The sequence below is a fragment of the Apteryx mantelli genome, chromosome 11 (assembly GCF_036417845.1).
Source record: "Apteryx mantelli isolate bAptMan1 chromosome 11, bAptMan1.hap1, whole genome shotgun sequence".
NCBI lineage: Eukaryota > Metazoa > Chordata > Aves > Apterygiformes > Apterygidae > Apteryx > Apteryx mantelli.
In genome coordinates this window covers 26,713,036-26,729,309 of record NC_089988.1, presented here as the reverse complement: position 1 = coordinate 26,729,309, position 16,274 = coordinate 26,713,036, and the positions used below count along the sequence as shown (strand labels likewise).

Sequence of the window (16,274 nt, the reverse complement as noted above, 5' to 3'; positions counted from 1 at the left end):
GCAGTGAGTGGAGACTCTGAAAACCATGTGGAGTCACCCAAAGGTAAAGGGCCAAACTGAGGAACGTACCAAATCACAGGAGAGGGAGTGGGCTGGGTCTAATGACACCTCTGAACACATCCTGAGCAATGTGAAATGCCCTGCGATTGCTCCAGGCATCCTCCACAGCCACAGATCCTGGGGAGGGGGGGTGTCAGGTGCAATGATGCTGGGCCAGCTGGGTCTGCCCTGACCAGCACAGCCAGGGTGGAGTCACCCCATGGCCCCACAGCCCGCTCACCCTGCAGAGCAGCACTGCCAGCCCAGATCCCTGCGGGGAGCACAGGGGAGGACTGCAGGAATGGCCAGCAAGGCCAGCACGGACACACTGACTGGGGAAAGGGTCTCTGGGGAGCAGGGATGTCTCCAGAGAAGAGCAAAAGTGCCATTTTGTGCTTGTGGAGAAGAATAAATGATAACCTGTTTCTGAGTATGTCAGCTCGGGGCAGGCTGCTGTGTCACTGGAGCTGCCTGAGGAGCCCCAGGGCCAGGACTCTTGTGCTGTCCTGGAGAGAGGAGCTGGCCAGAGGGGCTGCAGGCAGCCAGGGTTAAGGATCTCCTGGTGATGAGAGCAGTGGAGACACAGAGTGAGTGGCCTCCATTTCCTTGTGCCAGTGCTGGCCTCCAGCCCTGGGTCTGATGGGGAGGCTGACACCCCTCTCTGCCCCCCAGGACCTGCTGTGCCCTTCAGAGGGGCTGGGGCTGTGGTGTGAGTGCCCAGAGCTCTGCAGCCCCCTGCAGCGGGCACTGCTACAGGACCACCCCAGCCTGGGTTGCTCTGCTGGGTGGTCTGGGGAGAGGGCAGGGGAGGTGGGGAGAGCAGGGGAGGGTCTGGGCTGGGCTGAGAAGGGCCCAGGAGGTGAAAATGCCAGCAGGCAGCTACTGCGTGTCAACGGCAGTGTGGGAGCACATGGCCGTGTGCTTGGAGGGCAAATGCAGGTCTCCTGGGAAAGGCACCAGGACATGGAGGGTGCAGGAGAGAAAAGCCTGGACATGGACACACTGGGGAAGCTCCCCCAGGGCAATCGTCCCAGACCAGCCCCTCACATCACCCCTTTCCCATGCTGGCTGCTCACCCCAGCTGTGGGGTTGTCCATGGCCACCTCCATCCTGCTGCAGGTCTCTCTATCCTGACAGAGGAGAAAAGGCCAGCCTTGCACGGTCTCTCTTCTGCACCAGACCCTGGCAGATCCCAGAGCATGGCTGTTTGCTGACCCCCACGTGGGGCACAGACTGGGCTGGGTATGGGCCCTCCAGACTCCAGGGGAATTTTTAAGAGTCATTTAATAATCCGCGAGCCCTCTCCATGTCCAAGGTCTCTGGTTGCACCTCCAGCTGTGCTCTAGCTTTCCTCAGTCCATCCTTGCATGCACAAACAATGCCTCCATGATCCCCCTGGGCAGCCTGTGCCCCTTCCACCCTCTGTGCACTTCCACCTGGGCACCCTGAGCACAGGTGCTGCTGCCAGGGCAGAGGTGAAGGATCCCCCAGAGCCGTTCCTCAGGGATCTTCCCAGGGAAACGCTATGCCCAGCCACAGACTCAGCCCCAGCCCCAGCCTGGCAGAGGGGAGCTGCCCTCTCCTGACCCCCCTGCATGTGCCAACCCCACCTCAGCCCACTCCTGAAAGTCTTCAGCACCGCCCTCAGGGGAGCTGGAGGTTCCTCTCCTAACCATGCATTATAAAATCTGACCCAACTGAGTAGGGGTCCAAATCTGAAGCTCTCCTTACACCTTTACATTGGCTGTCAGGCAAGTGTTGCTGTGGATATATGGTCGTCTTTTGCATCTAAAACCTTCTCTGGGTGCTGCTCAGGTCCCAGCATCCCTTTCTAAGGCTTTCCCGACTGTAGTGCAGAGACCAGTTCAAGGTAGAGATGGGGAGTCAGGTCAGCAGGATGGGCACAGGGATGGGTCCAGACATGAGAGGTGCAGGGCCAGGAATAGGCACATCCACAGCATAACTCAGGCAAGGCTCCAGCCTGTGATGTTTCACTAAGGATGCAGGAATCACTCTCCAGTGCCCCTTCCCTGGGCCTCCTGGGTCCCCACTGCCTCTCTGGGGATTGCAGAGCCCTCATTTCCCCATGCGTACCTGGATTTAGTGCTCTACCTTCTGGTCACTCCACCACCGTGGACTGTCCCTCATTGTGTGAGGCTCCACTCACTGCCCACCCCAGGCACATGTTGTCCCTGGAGATCCCCTGAGCTCTGCTGGCAGCTCCAGATTCCCCTCCAGAAGGATGGGCATCTCTCATCAGCACTGTCACCTGTGGAACAGCCTCGGGCAGAAAAATCAGAGACCATTCCCCATCTCCACTAGCACTGGTCACCAAGAGATGTATCCTGGATCCAGCCCTCAGCCCCTAACAGATCACATGGAGACTCTGAGCTTGTCCCCCACATCCCATGGCGTTCACAAGCAGAGCAGCAGGCCCTTCTGAGGTGCAGTTTCTTTGGGTGTATTTTTGACTCCAGCTTCTGAAGAAAGGCCAGACCTCAGGCACATAATGGAGGGGATCCCCTTTTATTATCGCAATATTATTGTGCAGGCCAGGTCTGGCCTAAATGCACCCAATGCCTGGCCCTGCCTGAGCTCACAGGAATGCACAGGGAAGCACAAACCTACCACCAGCATGTTACAAGAGCACTGAGGCCATACACACACACCAGAGCAAGGCAGGACAGTGTGGAAATGAGGAGAAAAGCCCTGAAAAGAGAAAGTCCTGCTGCTGTTGGTGGATGTGTCTCCAAGAAAGCTGCAGGCCCCACGCAAAGGCTGCAGTGAGGAAATGCCTGCTGTGGCAGTGGGGGAACGGTCCTGAGGAACAGAGGGGCTGTCCCTACAGACTTCATCCAGACTCTCCTCCTTTCAATTCTTGCTCTGCTTTGAGTATTGGAACGCTGTAGAGAGAAGGGACCAGCCCATGGTGACAGTCGGTTGCCACCCTCAGAGGAGAGGGGTGTGGGATCATACCCTGAATGTGGCCAGAGGAGCTGAGCTCTCCTAATGGACACAAGACCGATGGTCTGGCCATGGCTGTACTCATCTGAGCCTGACACTGTCCCCCAGAGCTCCCTTGGTGTCTGCACCAAAAGAGACCCTGCAAAGGGAAACTCTCCTCATTGCACTGAGGACATCCAAAGGAGTTCAGACTAGAGGGCTCTGGGGTTCTCCCATCTCTGCTGATGAAGGGGGAAGCCTGGCTTCCTGCTTCAACACAGTCTCTGGATCAGATTCAAATGAGAGATTCCCGAGGACAAATGGCACGAAGCAAAATATTTTTTATTTTCAGAGACTATAAAAGAGAAAAATAAGAAAGAAAGAAAGACATGAACAACACATAGCTATGATGTTGCCAAATACCTTGGGAATGAGGAGCAGATGCACATGGGAAAGTTGCTGGTGCTGATATTGTACCTACTGAACCAGTTTTTTCAGTGCATCTTTGAGCTCCTTGTTCCTCATGCTGTAGATGAGGGGGTTCATTGCTGGAGGCACCACTGAGTAGAGAACAGCCAGCACCAGATCCAGAGCTGGGGAGGAGAGGGAGGGGGGCTTCAGGCAGGCAAATATTACAGTGCTGATAAACAGGGAGACCACGGCCAGGTGAGGGAGGCACATGGAAAAGGCTTTGTGCCGACCCTGCTCAGAGGGGATCCTCAGCACAGCTGTGAAGATCTGCACATAGGACAGCACAATGGAAACAAAACACCCAAAGCCTAAACAGGCAGTAAACACAAGAAGCCCAACTTTCCTGAGGTAGGAGTCTGAGCAGGAGAGCTTGAGGATCTGCGGAATCTCACAGAAGAACTGTTCCACGATATTGCCTTGGCAGAGTGGAATTGAAAATGTGTTCCCAGTGTGCAGGAGAGCATGGAGAAAAACACTGGCCCAAGCAGCTGCTGCCATTTTGACACAAGCTCTGCTGCCCATGAGTGTGCCGTAGTGCAAGGGTTTGCAGATGGCAACATAGCGGTCATAGGCCATGACAGTGAGAAGAGAAAACTCCCCTCCAAACAAGAAGACAACCAGGAAGAGCTGGGCAGCACATCCTGAGCAGGAAATGGCCCTGGTGTTCCAGAGGGAATTGGCCATGGATTTGGGGACAGTGGTGGAGACAGTGCCAAGGTCGAGGAGGGAGAGGTTGAGGAGGAAGAAGTACATGGGGGTGTGGAGGCGGTGGTCACAGGCTACAGCTGTGATGATGAGGCCGTTGCCCAGGAGGGCAGCCAGGTAGATGCCCAGGAAGAGCGAGAAGTGCAAGAGCTGCAGCTCCCGTGTGTCTGCAAATGCCAGGAGGAGGAACTCATTGAAGGAGCTGCTGTTGGACATTTTACTCCCTCTGGGCTTTGGGATCTGTGCAAAGAAGAAAAGGCATTGAGAAGTTAGGAGAGACTTCTCAAGGCAAGAAACCCCCAAATGTTGCAGTTCTCATACAAGCCCCCACATTGCCTCTCTCTTTACTGAGAGGATCTCTGTGTGGTTCCCTTGCTTGAGCTCCGCTTTGCCCTGGCTGAGTGTGCTGTGAGGAGCAGGGACCTCTGCCCATGGGCTCCACAGCAGTCAGTCCTGCTGTCAAGCAGTGGGCACAGGGGAATGGGGGTGACCAGCTCTGACAGTCACACTTTCTGTCAGGTGAAAACCACTCATCGTGTAGAAGGGCTTTTCAGCAGCTTCACTCTGAATTCTAACGAATGAGGTTTGAGGAAGAGAGTTTCAGGGATTTTTTATTTTTCTTTTGGATGTTCTTGTCACCACTGGGGAGTGTTCCTCGAAGGCAGAAACCCTTGGCATTTCTACTGAGTCCTGAGAAAAACGGATTCACTGTCCCTTGTTGCAGAGTGAGGACAGCTAGTCTGTCTATTAGTCTCGTTCCCAGCTGTACTGTGCTTGTAAATCTTTGGGCTGGAGGATGATCACACTCATATGTTGCCCTGGAGAGAAACCAGTCCCCGCTGAGAGCACACGAGTCCAGTTTCAAAGTGCACAGCTCCAAACTTCTCACCCTTTCTCCAGGCACCTGAGGGAGCTTTCCACACTCCCCTTCTAGCCAAGCACACACAGGGCTCTTTTCAGATGCCCACATACAGCCTCCCACCACCATCTCCATACTCTCAGCATCTCTGCACCTTCCTCATGGGGCTCTCAGATATCACAGCAGTACTATGAGACAGCAGTACCTTTCCAGAGGGCAGCACGCAGTCTGCCAGGACACCACAGGGAAATGGTCAAAGGACTGTTAGGACTGGAGATGGATTCTCCTTAAGGCAGAGTCAGCTCATTTCCCAGCCCCATGGACTGCATTTCCTGGAGCTCCATAAGTCAGAAGGGGGATGGGGCAACCTCATTCCCGTGCAGACCCCTCTGCTGCACAACTTGTAGCATCCATCCATGAACTGCAGCTGAAACTTCCCACCCCAGAGAGTCCGAGAGCCTGAGAACAGGAGCAGCATGGCCACGAGGGGAAACAAGGAGCAGCACCATGATCCTGCAGCCAAGGGAGGCAAGAAGAGAGAGACAGACAGGAACTCATGAAAGCCTTCACCTTACCAGCTAGGCATGCCGCCTCGCAGGCAGTGGCATCGCAGGGCTGTCACTCTCAGTCCCATTGTCGGGCATCTCTCCTCTGCTGGAGGGCTGGCTGCAGAGAAGGCAGCTCATGCCCTGGACCCCATGGCTGTCAGGGCAGAGGCTCTGCTGCATGGGAGAGGAGACACAGGGAGCTTGCTCAGAGGAAGGTGCCTGCATCGGAGGGACTGACCACTGACCATGACTTGCCCAAATCCATCCTCCCATGACGATTCTGTTGGCAGTTGCCTCTCACTCCCTGCCCATCTCTGTTGCCTGGGGCTGTTCCTGCTGCCTGCAGCTTTCTCTCTCCCAACATCTTTTCCCTGTCAGTACTCACAGACCCTGTCCCACCCTCTCTGTGCACAGTTCTGCCCTCCCGGATCAGGGCACTGTCCAGGGGCATCTCTGTGCTCACAGGTCCTAAGGAGCAGGTCACATTAACCCTGATAAGTCCATAAAGGTGCTGCTGGTGCTGCTGTAGGTGGAGGTGGGGCTGAAAGGGTTTGCTGAGCTTTCTCACAGACCTACTGATCTCTGAGAGGGAAGGTTAGTGAGCCCCAGTTCCTTGCCAAACCAGAAAACGCTTTCCTTTTTCCTCCCTGCCAGCATTAGGAACCTGAAAGCCCTGGAAGGAAAGCTCTTTCCCTTTCAAGTAGCCTTTTTTGCACCTTCCTCTGCGGTACAGGGACACTGCTCTAATCAAAGCCCTGGGCAGACCTAGGTGCATATCCCAGCTTCACAGCCCTGCAGCTGTCCTTGGGAGAAAGTAGCAGCATGCCCTGTCCCTGTGACGATGTGGCAGGGAATGCCTGCTCTGAAGCATCTCCCCCTCCTCTGCAAAGGAGAGTAATCCTTAAAAAAACTATCAGTCATGGGATGAAATAGGTTTAGAAGACCCTTCCAGGAACCTCAGTGGCATTGCCCTGCAGCCAGAGACTTACCGTGTTCAGGGATGTGAAGACTTCTCTCACAATAAGCTGTCTGTCCTCCCACTCCACACTGCCTTCTACTTCTCTCTGCCTTGTCTCCTCTCATGTCAGCAGCAGCAGGCAGTGCCCGGAGCTGTACTACTCTTTGCAGAGGAGCTGCTCCTGCACACAGCTGTCTCTGGGCAGTGCTGCCCAGTTGCCATGAGCTCCCTCCTTCCCTGGATCCTGGCCCCACTCAGGAGCAGAGGCCCAGCTGAGCTCATGGCTTTCTCTGTCCCTTGTGCTCCCTCCTCCCGGGAAATGTTCCCTGCAACAAACTAAAATAATCACTATAGAGGTCCCTCTCTAAACAACACAGAGAGACCAGTTACAACATTGTCCCTTGTTTCATCAGAGGATGGTTATCTACAGTAGGTGGAAACATCCCACCCAGGAAATCCATATTGCCATCTCTTAACTTGTCAGGACACCTAGAAGCTGACAAGAAGGGAGGTCATTCACCCATGGTTCAGGTTTTCATTCAGATGAGTCAGTCTGGGCATCGCATGCCCATTTAGAAGCCCCTGGGACTCAGTGGGATGCAGATCCCTCCTGTGAACTTCACAGACACACAGCAGGTGGGATTCCCCTTGCAAAATAATGAAGTGTGCACAACAGAGGTTTCTGCATGGGAGCTCCTTGTCTAAGCTCCCATTATAATCACTGGAGATGGAGGGTGGGAGTCAGTTGCTCAACACACAAACACCTGGTGACACTGGAAGAGACAGAGGTGGACCAAGGCATGTGCCAGAGTCTTCTTGCTCTGATGGAGCAACTACGACACCCCTATCCTTCTAGAGCCTGAGGTGGGGGCCAGGTGGGGAATCCCCTTGGCCATCTGAAATGACACTAGATGCCTCCTAGGGCTCCACTCACTATAAAGCTGAGACATAGGAAGATCCCAGTGTTACACACCGCTAATGCAATTCAGTGCAGACACTTGATTTAATGACAGAGAAATAGGCTGGCAGGGCCATGTCGGATGCCTGTTGTGTCCAGCACGTCCACATGTCTCTAGTAGTCATAGCATGGGACCTACAGGAAGCCATGCCTTTTTGGAGTGGTTGCTGGGCAAGTGCCCCAGGGCATCTTGGGTTTCCTACCTGTGCCCAAACAAATGAATCCCACCACTGCCTTTAGGCACAGTCTGCACTGTCTACATCCAAGCATGCTGCACAAATGGGAGACACATCACACCAAGGGCTCCACTCCAGTATCTGCACTCTCAGACTCTTGCTTTCTGCCCTCTGAACCTTTTCTCACTCCCCGGCATGATATGAGCAGGGACTGGGCTAATGATGACCTCAGGGTGGCTGGATCACAGGCTACCCAGGTCCAGGGACTTCTTCAGTGGCACCTTGTCCTTCCTGGAGATCAGCTCACTTCTGTCACAGACCCCAAGGTGCTGCAGAGTCAGCTCAGGCAGCAAACCCCTCTCCTGCCATTCCTGTGTGGCCCAGCTCTGTTTCTCGCTGGCCAGCGTGTCACCACTTGCAGTCAAAGCCTTTGCATACATGAGGTCCCGGCTAAAATGTTTCCCTGTGACAAATCTTCAGTCGGCACCACAGCTGAGATGCTGAAACCAAAATATATGCAAACATATGGAGCCTGTCACGGGACTGCCCCACGGTTGGAATAACTGAGATGTGGTGGGATCACACACATGACTGCAGTCCTTCAGTGGCAGGGTACAAGTTCTCGGGATAGAGCATCAGGGAAGATGAGGAGGGGGATGCCCTATGTGAGAAGGGGTAGCTTGGATGTATGGAGCTCTTCCATGGGATGGATAAAGGGAGGCAGTTCTAAAAGGCAGAGGAGCTCAGGAAAGCTGGCAGGTCATTAAGCACCCTTTAAGCACAAGAATGCTCCATAATGAACAGTTTGTAGAACTAGTAGCCATCTCTGGACCCCAGCTTGGCTAAACAGGGAGCTCACACGTGAGCTCCAGGGCAATCAGGCAGCATACAGAAAGGGGAAGTAGGGAGAGGCTGCAAAGGAGGCATTTAGAAATATTGTCCAGCAAAGTAAGGATGGTGTTAAGGAAGCCAAAGCTCCTCTGCAATAGAGACACTTGCAAGGGATGTGAAGAACAGGAAGAAGAGCTGCTGCTGCTTCAGTAACAGTAAAAGAATAAACAAGGAAATGTAGGGTCACTGCTGACTGGGGCAGGAATCCTAGTAAAAGCAGATGTAGATGTGTCTGAGGAAGTCAAGTCCTTCCTGGCTTCAGTCTTCACCAACAAGGTCTCCTGAGCTGTTGTGCCTAGAGTCAGGACTGCTGAGGAGAAAAGCAACCTGCAGTGCCCAAGCCTCTAGAACTCAACCCATACAAGTCTATGGGATTGGATGGCTGGCATCAGAGCTGGCTGCTGTGACAGCAAGGCTGCTCTCTATCATCTTTGCAAGGTTGTGGAGATCAGTGGAGGTCCCAAAGACCAAAATTAGGAATATGTTGTGCCCATCTTCAAAAACAGCCACAAGGACAGCCTGGGGAGCTGTAGGCCATTCAGCCTCACGTTGGTGAGGAGTGTGTCATGGAGCCAGTCCTCTCAGATCACATTTCTGAGCACATGAAGAATGTGCCTGGGAACAGTCAGCATGGATTTACCCAAGGTAAATCATTCCTCAGCAACCTGATTGTCTTCTGTGAAAAAAGACAAGTACTTGTGGAGGAGAGGAGAGTAGTGGATGTCCAGCTGACATCCAGATGGGCAAAAAACTGCTTGGATGATCGAGATCAGAGGGTTTTCGTGAATGGGTCATGCTTTACCAGGAAGCCAGGTAAAGGTGGGTTATGCAGGGGTCTACTTTCCACATCCTGTCCTGTTTGAAAGACTCATCAGCAGGGCAGAACTACCTGTGCATCAGGACGGGCAGAACTACCTGTGCATCAGGACGGGCAGAGACCTGACAGACAGAGGATTGACCCTGAGGAGAAGGCCCTGGACATTATGGGGAATGCTATATGAGTGTGTGGTGCATGCTCACCACAAATGAGGCCAGCTGCATGCAGGGCTGTGTTAGGAAGAGCATGGCCACCCGGGCAAGGGCAGTCCTTATCCCCCTCCTCTCAGCACTGGTGTGGCCACGTCTGGAACGTGTCCCAGTGTGGGGTACCCAGTGCTGGAGGAATGAGGAGCAACTGGAGAGGGTCCAGGGGAGGTCTGCCCAGATGGGGTTGGGGGTCTGAAGCACATAACTTGTATGGGGAGGTTGAGGGACCTGGACTTCCTTAGCCTGCTGAAGTGGAGGCTAAGGCCAATACGGTAGTCACCTGTGACTGCTTGAAGGGTGGTTTCAGAGATGATGGAGCTTTTCTTGGCAGTGGGAAACAGCATGAGAAGGGGAAAGAGCCACAAAGTGCATCTTGAGAGGTTCAGACTGCACTTCAGGTAGCAAGAATGTCACTTGTAGGGTAGTGCTGTGATGCAACTGGACACCCAGAGGGACTGCGTGATCAGTCCCTAGCTTTGTGTTTCAATGAGCTGCCAACAAGGATGGAGGGATTTCAATAAAGGTGGGGAGATCGTGCAGTGAGAGCAAGGTGGGGAAGCAGGTTGGGTGTGTACAGGCTGCAGGGAAAGAGGCACAGGTTTGTGACAGCTTAGGACAGCCTATGTTGGAGATGACCAAGGGCACTGTGAAGGCTGAAAACCTCCAAAAGAACTGAGGAATTTTTTCCTTTTACTATGGCTGGTGTCTCTGACATCAAGGCCCACAAGAAGATGATGTTTTGTTACAGTACTGGGCCTTGTTGCCTCCTCACCCCCGGGGATCCCAGGAGGTGTTGTAACGTTGTCCTGCACTCGGCATTTTGCACTGTCACCTCACACTGCCCCCAGGAAGAGTCCTGAGCAATACTTGATGGAAAGCATCACCCTACCCAGGAGCTGGCTGTCAGGGCCTGGTCACTCTGCTTGATAACACACATCAAGGTTGACTTGGCATCGCAGCCACCCTCACATTGCCTTTGCCTACCTGCAGTCAGGGCTTCCAACTTTAGGCTCTAATCAATCCCTGGGGAGCCTTTCTTGGTAATGGCCCTCAGTGGAACCTGTTAACGCTCCAAGAAACTCAGGGATTTTCTTTTGACTTTCTTGAGAGGTTTGTTCAGTCTCAGCACCTGAGGTTCATGGGCTCAGCACCAAATATATTTGAGGGGTCATTAATATGCAAAAAACCCTAAGGAGCCAGGCCTCTTTCCATAATTTTCTTCAATTCTTGTGTGGCTAATTGGGAGGTTTCAGGAGTGTATTTAAAAGAGGAAGATTTCAATGAGCACAAAAAAGAAAAAAAAAAAAAGGATTTCTGTTTTTAAAGTTTTCCTTAGTTTTCAGCTTTCAAATTAGGGTGATATCCACATTCTCCAACTGATATGGATCCAGAGTGTCTCCTAATGATGTCGGGACATGTAGAAAAAGTAGCATCCTTGATGTCAGACATCCATGGAAAATATTCCTCCCACCTTCCCAGCCCTACCAGTTCTCTCATCAACCACTGGGGACTTCAGATCACTCTTGTGAAAATCGAACCTTTTGCCACTCAAGGCTGCAGCTGAATGTTACAGCTCGTGTGCACCAATTCCCACCTGCTTTCCTTCGAGAACTAGCTGCAAACAGGCGCAGAAGGATTTGTCTTAATTGCAGACAAACAAAAATAATCTTGATCCAGTGTCATAAGAAATAAAATACAATCCTCAACTGTGCACATGCCCAGAAACTCTGATGCAAAGATGACTTTAGAAATGATCAATTAAGCAGGATATATGGAAATATGTAAAAGGTTACTGAGATTAAACCCACAGCATAAGAGACAGAGCAGTGGTAATGCAAGTTAATGGGCAGATCGATATTTCTTCTCCCGAGACTAACACCCTTCCTGAAGATTTCCACTCTTTCATCATAGGAAAACATTGACATTAAAAATTAACCAATCTTTTGTGCTGATGAAAGTGTGCTCCTATTTTTGACATGTTGAAAACAGTTCTTCACCTTTCCAGGCAGAGCTCAGGTGTCCAACCACAAGCACCCAGGGGCACTTGGAGAGGCCCCGGTGTCTCTGAGGGACCTGCCTGGGCCTGGCAGCTCTCACAGGGGACCTGTGGGAGACCGGAGCCCCTCGGAGGTGCAGAGGGAGGCTGGGCAGAGGGGACCAGGGCACCTGCAAAGGCACCAGCTGTCCATGACCCTGTGACTGCATCCCACCCCAGCTCTGAAAATCTCTTTCCTTTTTTAAAAAAAAAAGAAAAAACACAGCATTCCCCTGAAAGACCACTATATTAAGAAAAAATAAATAAATGACTCAAGAAAGATAATAGGAACACAAAAAAATTAAAAGCTGGAAAGGATAAAAAAAAATTCTTTGCTTTCAATCTATTTCTTAATTTCTTTCGTGTTTCATTTTTAATTCATTTTCTAAACATTTCTGTTATAATCAGACTTACACCATTAAACAAAATATTTTTGTGTCTCACACAGAGCCCAGGGCTCAGAAAACCACACCCTGCCCACAGCTGTCCATGCCACTCTTCACTCTTTGCGCAGAGCACGTCGCACTCTGAGGTGTCAGGCTCTCTCAACTGGTGAGGAAAGCAGGGTGACCAGCTTCAAGGAAATGCTCTACTTCTGGATGGCCAAATTTACACAAATCTCAACATACCTGTGTTACCATGCTGTTTTAAAGGAGTCCCTAAAACATCTCGCCACACTCCCTTTTCATTGTGCACACAGGCATTCATCTGATGGTAGAAGGCAATCAGGTTGGTCAGGCATGCTTTCCATTTCCCCTTGGTGAACGCATGCTGCCTCTTCCAGGCCTTCTCCTTCCTATGCTTGGAGATGGTTTCCAGGAGGATTTGCTCGATCACCTTCCCAGGGACTGAGATGAAGAGGACCAGCCTGTTATTCCCCAGATCCTCCCTCTTGCCCTTCTGGAAAATGGGTACAATTTCTGCCTTTTCCCAGTAATCAGGAACTGCCCTGATTACCCTGACATTTCACAGACAATTGGGAGCAGCGTTGCAGTGACTCCAGCCACCTCTCCCTGCACCCTGGCGTGCTTCCCATCTGGTCCCATGCACTTCTGTGTGCCCACTGGGCAAAAGTCCTCCCCAGATGCATTGTCCTCTACCATGGGTGAGGCTTTGCTACCACAGCTGCTGCCAAAGGACTCGGGGGCCAGGGAGGCCTGGCAGTAGACAAGACCAGGAAAAGACAAGGGAAAAGAGGCAATGAGCTCCTCAGCCTTTCCCCTCTCTTTGTCACTACGTCCCCTGCCCCACTGAGCAGGGAGAACACATTTTCCTTGCCCGCCTGCCTTGTACTGCCAACATCCCTACAGAAGTCCTTCAGGTTACCCTCCCCATCCCTTCCTAGATCCAGCTCCAGCTCCAGCTCCAGCTGAGCTTTCACTTGCCTAACTCCATCCCAAACAAGATGAAATCCTCTCTGCTGCAGTCCAGGGTGGTGACTCTCTTATTCCTCTTACCTCTCCACCATCTCACGGTCACTGCAGTGATAGCCAACCTCCACATTCACATCCCCATTCAGCCTGAGCTTCAGGCAAGAAACCAAGGGGAGGGTGGCACCATCTACTTAGAGGCACAAACTACAGAGATACAGAAATCACACCGCATAAAAGCCTGCATTTCTCCCCTCACGGCTGAGGGGATCCAGGCAATTGCCTTTCAGGTGGTTAAAGGTGGATGCAAAGAATTTCCGCTGTGATGTAGATATGTCTGAGGTAGTGCCTGCCAGGCTGCCCTTAGAGTCAACAGGGAGGAGTCACCTGCCTTCTTTTAGATGGTCACATAAAGCACAAAGTTCTCCTGTCCCAGAGACATTTGCTCTGTGCTTGAAATGGGGCCTGAGATCGTAGGTGTTCAGGATAATTCAGGTTGAAGGGACCACAGGAGGCCTGTAGTGCAAGGTGCTGCTCAAAGCGGAGTCAGATAGAGAGTCAGAAACCAAAGAATGCTCCTGTGAAAGGATTTGGGGGGGTGATGCAGCAGGAGAAGGCAGTAGAGGTCTGACCGGGCGATCTCACGGACAAAGGCTTTCCTTTTTCCCCTTCTCCACTACTTTGCCACTAACATGGAGGTGGAGAATCTCCTGAGTAACTTACAGACAGAGGCTGGTGCAAAGGCCACCACCCCAGTGGCACCAGACCCCCAAGCATGCCTGTCTTGTTGCTGGGCACCCTGCAGCCCCAGGCAGGAGATCTGCAGTGAACAGAGTGGGGTCTGCAGCCTGCAGGCCTGGCCACCCAGCAGCTGTGGTGGGACCCCACTCCTCTAGATGAGACTGGCCTCTCCTGCATTTCCCCAGTGGGAGGGCCTGTGTCCCCTCCGGTTGGAATACAGCCCGGCAGGGAGGGACGACACAGGAAAGACGATCTCTGTTCTGGGGTTTGAAGAGAGAGGGGAGGTCAGAGGGGGATCTGCTCATGCCCTGGGCACTGATTCCCTCCCTGCAGCTGGTACAGCCCTGCTGATGCCCTGTAACCCATGAGCCCAGGAGGTGGGACTACAATCTGCTCTGGCTCTAAAGATTTCTCAGCCCTTCAGATCCAGGATGCAAAGCACCGGTCTGGGGACACCTCAGCAGTCAAAGGGCCTGAATGCCTGGTGTGTTCCTGAGAATGTTTCTGCAGTCTCCTGGCACTGGTTTGACTCCTGTTGCCCATGGAGCAGAGACTCCTTCTGAGGATGAACTCACTCACTGTGTGACTCTGAGGACAGGCTTGACCAGGCAGTACAAGTGCCAGCAAGGCCTCAACCCCACAATAGTGTCCCCTGACTGTCACTCTGCCTTCCAACCCCTTCCTCCTAGAGGATTTGGGTTGGGAGGGACTGCCAGAGATCTCCAGGAGCATGATCTGCTCTGAGCTGGGCTAACCTGACACTTAGATCAGGCTGGTAGGTGCTTTCTCCAGGAGAGTTTTTTTAAGATTTCCTGCCCCCTGCCCCGGTGCTGCTCAACTGCCATGGATGTTTCTTTATTTTTTCCTTCAACTCATTTGAAATTTCCCTTTCTGCATCTTCTCCTTGTTGTCTCTTGTCCTTTCCTCCCCTTGGCCCCCAGCCAGACCGTCCCACCAACTTTGACTGAGGACAATCCCAACCTCACCTCAAGCACAGCCTTGCTGGGATCTCCTGGGAACACACAGGCAGGTCGTTGTGGCCAGCTCTAAGCAGAGCTATGTGCTTCAGGTCCCTACATTGTCTCAGATGAGAATGTATGGAGACCTAACATGACCCAGCGCAGAGTCTGTGGACCAGTGCAACAGCAGAGGTGGGGGCAGCTGGCATGAGAAGAGCAGACCTCCAGCAGCTCCGCTCCACACCTGGGCAGGGAGTGATGCACCCGGCAGTGCTCCTGAGAGAGGATGGCGACACAGGACGGGGGGCACTGTGAGCTGCATTGCTGGGCACCGACCATCTGTGCTGGGTCTGAGAGTCTTGGCAAGTCGTGCTGGTGGCAATAGCCCTCAAGGAACCCCCAACCCTGCTAGCAGCAGCGAGTCCCCGCCATGACCGTCAGGAGCTTCTGGAGTGTCGTGGCTCCCATCAGCACCTCATCCCTCCACTGGCCCAGCCCTGCTGCCCTGCACGTGGCCCCATGACCCCACTGTGTGGGGACCCCACAGGACAGGATGCATTCTGGGGTGGGGAAACATCCTGCAGGCATGGTCCCCATGACAGCCCTTGGTGCCCCGTCCCCCTCAGGCCTTCTGCGGGGCAGCCTCCCACCAGTCCCCAGACCCTGCCCAGCCCTGTCCCTGTCCCCCCAGGGTTAGCAGAAGGCCATGCTCCAGGGTCTGATGAGGTCTGGGCCCAGAGAGAACCCAGGCAGGGCTGGCCATTCCCCCCATACAGGTGCTGAGCCCAGCAGGCAGACGGAGCGGGTCACATTCAAAGATGACCCCTCACCAGGACCACAGGGAATGGCCGGTGCTGGAAATAGGTGGTATGTGAGGCTGGGTGTGTGAGGAGTTTCATGGGGCAGTTTCTCCTCTCCGTTCATGCAACAACGAGCTTGGCTGAATCTGTGTTCTGACAGACACTGTTTGAGTCCTGCCATGGGAGGAGGACGGTCTACAGGCCCAGTAGAACACCCCAGGACTTCTTCTGCATGCTCCCTGACAGCCCTGCAGAGGACCCAGCAGAGGGCTCATCCTCCCAGGGATCACAGCTGGACATGCAGTCCTCCAGCTGGGCATGGAGCCTTGTCTGGCAGGATGACTTCTGGGGTAACGATCAGCATGCGGGGTGGGCAAGATTGTCTCAAGGAAATGTGCTGGGGACATGACATAAGGGACAGCAGCTTTGGAGGAAGAGCCCAGCCTTCAGGCACTGCACCTGCAAGAACCTACTTTAGTAAACAGATATTGCGATGGACTCAGCTCTGACCCAGTGTTGGACACAACTTTATATGGGCACCAGGTGAGACAGAGCAGCCTCAGCAAAGGTGGAATGAATCCAAGCATTTCTGTAGCAACATGGTAACAAATAATAATAACATCAGTAATAAAAGTCACATAAAAATAAAGTGAGCAAACAAAGCTCAGTCCTGGTACAGGACACAGGGGGAGTCATTTGTGGAGAGCAAAGGCAATGTTACCACTGCTGAAAAATGTCCAGGAAATCACTTTCCTCAGGGCATCTTTGAACTCCTTGTTCCTCATGCTGTAGATG

At 52.9% G+C, this 16,274-nt stretch overlaps 1 protein-coding gene across 1 annotated transcript; it reads right to left on the bottom strand.

The window, feature by feature from the left end:
* Positions 1–1,082: 1,082 nt before the first annotated feature.
* On the bottom strand, positions 1,083–3,993 carry LOC136993049 (olfactory receptor 14J1-like; the record flags this gene model as incomplete). Its single annotated transcript, XM_067303068.1, has 2 exons — positions 1,083–1,169; positions 3,541–3,993. Coding segments are annotated over 2 exons (540 nt in total), but the record flags the coding sequence as incomplete, so codon positions are not given.
* Between the last annotated feature and the right edge of the window lie 12,281 nt (positions 3,994–16,274).